This window comes from Nicotiana tabacum, chromosome 19 (genome assembly GCF_000715075.1).
Source record: "Nicotiana tabacum cultivar K326 chromosome 19, ASM71507v2, whole genome shotgun sequence".
Lineage (NCBI taxonomy): Eukaryota > Viridiplantae > Streptophyta > Magnoliopsida > Solanales > Solanaceae > Nicotiana > Nicotiana tabacum.
In genome coordinates this window covers 46,160,218-46,167,011 of record NC_134098.1, presented here as the reverse complement: position 1 = coordinate 46,167,011, position 6,794 = coordinate 46,160,218, and the positions used below count along the sequence as shown (strand labels likewise).

At 35.9% G+C, this 6,794-nt stretch overlaps 1 protein-coding gene across 1 annotated transcript; it reads left to right on the top strand.

The window, feature by feature from the left end:
* The first annotated feature begins 1,721 nt into the window (after positions 1-1,721).
* Positions 1,722-6,794, top strand: LOC107771438 (guanine nucleotide-binding protein-like NSN1). Its single transcript, XM_016590800.2, has 9 exons — positions 1,722-1,866; positions 1,969-2,213; positions 3,013-3,148; positions 3,264-3,437; positions 3,868-4,091; positions 4,888-5,155; positions 5,282-5,461; positions 5,586-5,797; positions 6,235-6,794. Exons 1-9 carry the CDS (start codon positions 1,848-1,850, stop codon positions 6,577-6,579), a joined length of 1,803 nt encoding a protein of 600 aa, XP_016446286.2. The 5' UTR covers positions 1,722-1,847; the 3' UTR covers positions 6,580-6,794.

Below are 6,794 nucleotides of genomic sequence, written 5' to 3'. Positions count from 1 at the left end.
GTTAAACACCATGGTCTCACCCCAAAAGTACATGCTATAACATTCCTAACTTGTCTGCTTTCGACGAAACATTATTTTCTTCAATTCCTTTAGCTTCTGAACCTTCCAACACTCTTTGTACTTGTTATTCATGATCTTTAATATTGGTAAATTTCGAGGTAACATGATTAACTTGCTTTGTTTATTTTCAAAGATGATCTCATTTTTTGGGTCCTACATTAGTTTGCTCACGCCACAGTTTTACGTACGAAAATATAGGGTGTAACAATTATGCGCCGCTACCACATTCACTTCAAGAATGGAGCAAATCAGGTGGGATAATATTCATGCCTTTTCATGAAAAATATATTATTTTTCTTTAGTTATCATTATATCATCAATATGGTATAATGAGACTCAAACCTAATGTCTTACCAATATAAAGGCATGTTAGACCATAATGAATTGGGACTCAAACCCAACTCTTATCATCATGGAGCATTAAGACTTGATCCTGATGTCTTACCCACATGGTGCATTGCGACTTGAACTCATTGAAGTTGATATCATTAATAGCAAATGACAAAAATAATTTCAAATACGAAGGAAACACTTACCTCTTGAGTTAAACTCTTCATAATGTTATTTGGATATAATTCTCAACAATAGACTTTCGTTTACTCAAACAGATATATGAAAATACAAAATAATATTGAAAATTCACATATGGTCTTTCCTGCAATAAATTTACTTCAAGATGAAAGTGATGTGACCATAACATTAAGAAAAAATTATGTATCAAACAGAATAATAGTACTACTAGTTACCATGCACTTTTGTGGAAACTAAATATTATGCTCTCTAGAAAAATAAAAGGATACAGCAGAACCTTTAAGTCAATCAGGAAATTAAAAAAATAGTGGACAAATATGTGTCTACTATCTACTACTATATGCTTTCCATATAGAAATGATTCAACATGTTAATTTGATAAGAACTATCATCAATGAAAAATTTGGTGTAGTACATACTTCTTGTACTAATATTTTATCTTATTAAAATAAAATAGTTACGAATAGTCGTATTATTATTATATTATATTTGACAGTAAACTAGATAGTAAACTAATATATAATCATTATACCAGACATACTAAAATCGTATTATAAGGTAAAATTAACCATAAGCATACATAATAAAGTATAATTTTAATTTTGTAGATTATTTAGTATACCGCATGCCACCTATTATTTAGTTCATAAAAATTTAACAAGGTGGCATCCTTAGCAGCCACATAAATACTAATTTTCTAATAACCTAACAATTGCTTATTCTAAATAGTGGCACAAACTTATTTCGTTTAAAGCTTGGACTTGTTGCTGTAGCAGAAAGACGTGTCTGTAACACTGCATACCTTTTTGAATAAAATCTGGATAATTTTGACAATAGATCATCGAGATATACCTTACCAGAAGTGGAATTCAACTTTGAGGTCAGAGACTTCGTGCTGGTAACGTGTTATAAAATTTAGCTCAAAGTAATAATATAGAATAAGAAAAAATAAGTTAAGAGATATAAAGAGAAAGAGGAAGAGATTCTTATTTCTTCTTCAATTGTGTGTATTTTTTTATTTATTACAAAACCTTTATATAAGCATAAAAAGTGAAAAAAAAAATATGTCATTCAGATATGTCATTAAATATTTGAGAAGATCGTGGATATGAAGAAACCGTGATTTTCTTTTGGGTACATACAACCTGAGACCCGACCCGCGTATAATTGACCCATCCTTTTATGTCTGCAGTCCCCCTCCAAAACCCTAATCGTCCTCTCTAAATCTTCCGAAAGAGCAGAACAGCCAAACAAAAATGGTGAAGAAAAGCAAGAGTAAGTACATGAACCTCCATTCCGTTAAATTTTTATTCAGTTATCAGCCAGTCGCAAAACTTTTTTGCAGATTATATTGACAAATCTGTAAATGTTTTGCAGAGAGTAAGAGCAAGAGGGTGTCATTGAAGAAGAAGTATAAAATTATAAGGAAAGTGAAGGAGCATCATAAGAAGAAGTCCAAAGAGGCTAAGAAGCTGGGCCTTAATAAGAAATCTAAGGTAGAGAAGGACCCAGGAATTCCCAATGACTGGCCTTTTAAGGAGCAGGAACTTAAGGCTCTCGAGGCTCGTCGAGCTCGCGCTCTCGAGGAATTGGAGCAGAAGAAAGCTGCCCGTAAAGAGAGGGTATTCACTTTTCTTGAGTTTAGTTGTTTTCGTGTTTTGCTTGCTTGGCCGGATTGTATGTTACTTGGACTTTATATTGCATCTTGAGGCTGTGCATCGGGTTAATTTTATGAAAAAAGATAATCTTTGTGCTACGCTATAATATTTGATTGATTGTCGATGCTTGAGCTGAAATGTTAAATGAAATTTATGGAAATAGTGCTGTGCTTCTGTGAGTAGTTGATATTTGCAGGCAGCTCTTGATTCTGATATGAAAAATATCTTGGTTTTAAGAATTCTATACTTGATTCAAAGAAAATATAAGGGAATTTGGACCTGTCTAGAAATTTAAAAAAAAATTTTGAGATAAAAGTCTAATGGTATGAATTATGTGAATTCTTTGGATCATAGAGTAGACCCCCCCCCTCCCCCCCCCCCAGCACCACCACAAAAAAAAGTAAATAAAAGGAATGGTAGAAGGAACTAAGGAGGAAAAGAATGTATCTCACTCATTTTCGGGTAAGATTTACTTTTCTGCGTGCTCGGGGAGTGGCATACTGATTTTAAAAAAAAAAGCCTTACCGGAGTGGAGTCAATGACTTAAGCCTCTTTATGAAGGGCTTTTAAAAGGTTTAGGTGGCTACTCCATATCTCAGCCTTGAAGTAGGCAGACAGACCAACTCCCATCTCAATGGTGGGAAAACTCGTGTCTCCTTTTTTTTATATAGGTTTTCTTGCTATTGGGTTTTCGCTTTCCTACATTTTTTGCAAGTGATATTTAGTCCACATGTTTACCTTTCATGACATTGTTGTTTTCCAGGCAAAGAAGAGAAAGCTTGGGCTGCTTGAAGATGATGATTATGAGTCCACACCGGCAGATATGACTTTAACAAAACGAAATAATTTTGAAGAGGGAAGGCCAAATGATGGCTCAACTTCTTTTGTTAAACATCGAGGTATGCCGAATCTTTCTATATATGTTTGTTATTAGTTGATTGGACATGGGAGTGTGATTAAAGGTTTTACTCCTTTTTTCTTTCTTTGATCTTGATGCTTGATTGATTGATACAGATAACTCTGAAAGGGCTTTCTACAAGGAGTTGGTCAAAGTAATTGATACTTCGGATGTCATTTTGGAAGTGCTTGATGCTCGAGATCCTCTTGGTACCCGCTGTCTGGACATGGAAAAGATGGTGATAAGAGCAGGACCCGATAAACATCTTGTGTTACTCCTCAATAAAATTGGTATCTTTTAGTTCTATCATTGTTAGCATTATCCTGTGTCTGCTTGAGTTTTCGTTTACCGTATTATACTGATCACAGATAGGTACTGTGGTACCATGTGTTTTCGACGTCATTCAGAAAGTAAAGGGTTGTCGGTTGAGTTTAATCATTAGAAGCACAAAGAAGTGGATATTGGTGATATATATATATATATATATATATAAATGTAAATGTAAAATGATATCAATAATATATGTGTATGTGTCTCTACTTTGGCCTTTTGATATAGGTCACTAACCTATGTTTTGGTCGGTTATTTTGGTTCTGTAAATGTTGCGTCAGCGTCTTAGATTAATGATGGTTCATACAATGCCCGGCAGAGAAGCTTTGAAGGGGTACTTTTACATGCTTATTTGGATGGGATTTTTTACCTCTTAACTATTTTCTTCAGATCTCATTCCTCGGGAAGCTGCAGAAAAGTGGCTAAAGTATCTAAGAGAGGAATTACCAACTGTTGCTTTCAAGTGTAGCACCCAAGAACAGAAGTCAAACTTGGGCTGGAAGCTTTCCTCAAAGGCTGGTAAGAGTAAGACTAGCAATCTTCTGCAGACCAGTGATTGCCTTGGAGCCGAGACACTGATAAAATTACTGAAGAATTACTCGCGAAGCCATGAGGTACTTCCAGGATCAACTTTATGGAGTTTTCTCTCCAGTTTGTGTTGCAGTTGAGTTCTGGAGTATGCCTTGGAGCTTTAACTAGTATACTTTTTGCACAAGGTGCAAGTAACAAATGCATTAAATTGTTTTCTCACACATTCGGTTAATTTCATTTGGATTTCAAATGAATGCTTTTGGTTCACTGTTAACTTCCATTCTATCCTCTTTGAAATTTAAAATCTACAGAAGCTCTTTGATTTTGCAAACCTAATTCTCCATCCTCTCTTACACTCTGGACATTTTCAAGTCTCTTATCTCTATCAGTTGTTTGCATGTGTTGGGTGTCTCTGAATGTGTTATAAAGAGAACTTTGCTTCTAACCATCAAGATGAACAAGGAGACATTGAAATTTGTTATCAGCATCAAGAAGTTTTTTGAGCTTCTGTGGCAAAGTCACTTGCACATTACATTGTCTTTCCAACCTTGAATTTATCGTTTGATAAAACAACCTTGAACTCATTGTATGTGCAGCGCATTTAGATGCATTTAGGTGGGTACACCACGAAATATTATACTTATCCACTGTCGGTATGGGTCCTTTCTAAGGTAAACTTATGTTTTTTGATGCAAGAGATGTAAGGTTTTGGAGGAATATAGTAAGATGAGGAAATTTAAAGTACTTCATAGACCTTCGGTTTGTGTGGAGTAAATTAACCAGCCCATTCAGTTGCCTAGTTTAGTCGGTCATGCTATTTAATTTTGCAGTTTGTTTGAGTTATTGTGTTGGTTTCCCACTAATGATAATCCCTTGCAGATCAAGAAATCAATCACTGTAGGAGTCATTGGTCTACCAAATGTTGGTAAAAGTAGCCTGATTAACAGCTTGAAGAGATCTCACGTAGTCAACGTAGGTGCTACTCCAGGATTAACGAGATCCTTGCAAGAAGTCCAGTTAGATAAGAATGTTAAGTTGCTGGACTGCCCTGGGGTTGTGATGCTTAGGTCTGCATCTGAGGATGATGCATCTATTGCTCTTCGAAATTGCAAGAGGATAGAGAAGTTAGACGACCCAGTTGGTCCTGGTAATTGGATTTTCTTTCACATTTTTTTTTGCTTCTGATTCTACTCTTTCAATAGTATTTACGTATCTGAAACGATTTAATAAAATGGTATTGATGTTTCTGACTGTTAGTACTATGGGTTTACAGTGAAGGAAATTCTCAAACTTTGTCCAGAAAGAATGTTGGTTACCATATACAAGGTTCCTACCTTTGATTCAGTGGATGACTTCCTCCAGAAAGTTGCTACAGTTAGGGGTAGGCTTAAAAAGGGAGGAATTGTTGATGTTGATGCTGCAGCAAGGATTGTTCTGCACGACTGGAATGAGGGTATGTATGAATACTGTCAAGTTTACTTTGAAAGAATTTGAACTTCCAAAATATGAGCGCATTTCACGCTCATAGATGAAAGCACCGCATTATTAGAATCTGATGTCCCATCGACACATTCCAGGGAAAATTCCATACTACACCTTGCCCCCAACCAGGAATGAGGGGGAGCATTCTGAGGCCACGATAGTTTCAGAACTTGGAAAAGAATTCAATATCGATGAAGTTTATGGAAGTGAATCCTCAATTATTGGAAGCCTGAAATCTGTCAATGATTTCAACCCAGTTGAAGTTCCATCAAATCACCCCGTTAACTTTGATGAGAACATGCTAGAGGTAAGTTATTTCCCCTTTATGCTTCTGCAAATACTATTTGTATTTCATTCCTGTGTATGCTGTAATTCCTGTTCCCTTGATCATTTCTGAACTTCAAATGTTATCAATTTAAGATGAAACACACCTAGTTGTGATCTGAAAGAAATGGTCATCTGTGCGTGCGTAACAGCTACTGGTGTCATCACGGCTGCATGAACTAATAAGTCTTTTGTGTGTTTGAATTTTTTCCTAAGAACTATGATTACAGTTTATCTTTTGAGTGTTTTTCTCGCAAAATTTCAGAAGAGCAGCTTTGGGTCCCTGTTCCAATTATCATATAAAGTTATCAATGCCCTTTCCCCCCGCATTCTCCATTTATGATTTGTCACATCTATAGTCAATTTTATATTTTCAAAAGAAAAGAAGAATCTGACTAATGTTGCCTATTTGCGTTTCAGGACAATTTGCAGCAGCCATTGGCTGAAAATGATAATTCTATAGATAACCCTGTTAGTAAGAACGGAGATGAGCCAATGGATTCAGGAGAAGGTGATGCAGGCCAGACGAGGGGCAAAAGTGCCAGTAGTAGACAAAATGAGAAGTTATACGCTGAGGAAGGCATGTTGAACACTAAACAGAGAAAAGCCGAGAAGAAAAGGAGGAAGAAAGACAAGCCCTCAACTGCAAGTGATATGATGAATGATGATTATGACTTTAAGGTAGATTATGTCAAGAAGGATTCTGCCATGGGTGATGCCGAGGACTCTGTAACAACTGATGGAAGTAAGAATAATCCTCTTTGAACCATAGCCATAATCTGCAAAATGATTATATGAAGTTAGAAGAGACGATTCCCTAATTCTTCCAGCAAGTATCTGGCCCACTCCCTTCTTCAATTACATAGTGTTCCATATCTATCCAAGCAGAAATATTTTTTTAGAAGGTTGATTTGAAAAACTCCACGGGAAACTCAAAAGGTAATTAAGAAATGTTTAACTGATTGTTGACCAGCCAGAAA

Coding starts and splice junctions, on each gene's coding strand:
- LOC107771438 (XM_016590800.2), top strand. Junction 5,156..5,281: donor AGACGACCCAGTTGGTCCTG/GTAATTGGATTT, acceptor ATGGGTTTACAG/TGAAGGAAATTCTCAAACTT. Junction 5,798..6,234: donor TTGATGAGAACATGCTAGAG/GTAAGTTATTTC, acceptor TTTGCGTTTCAG/GACAATTTGCAGCAGCCATT.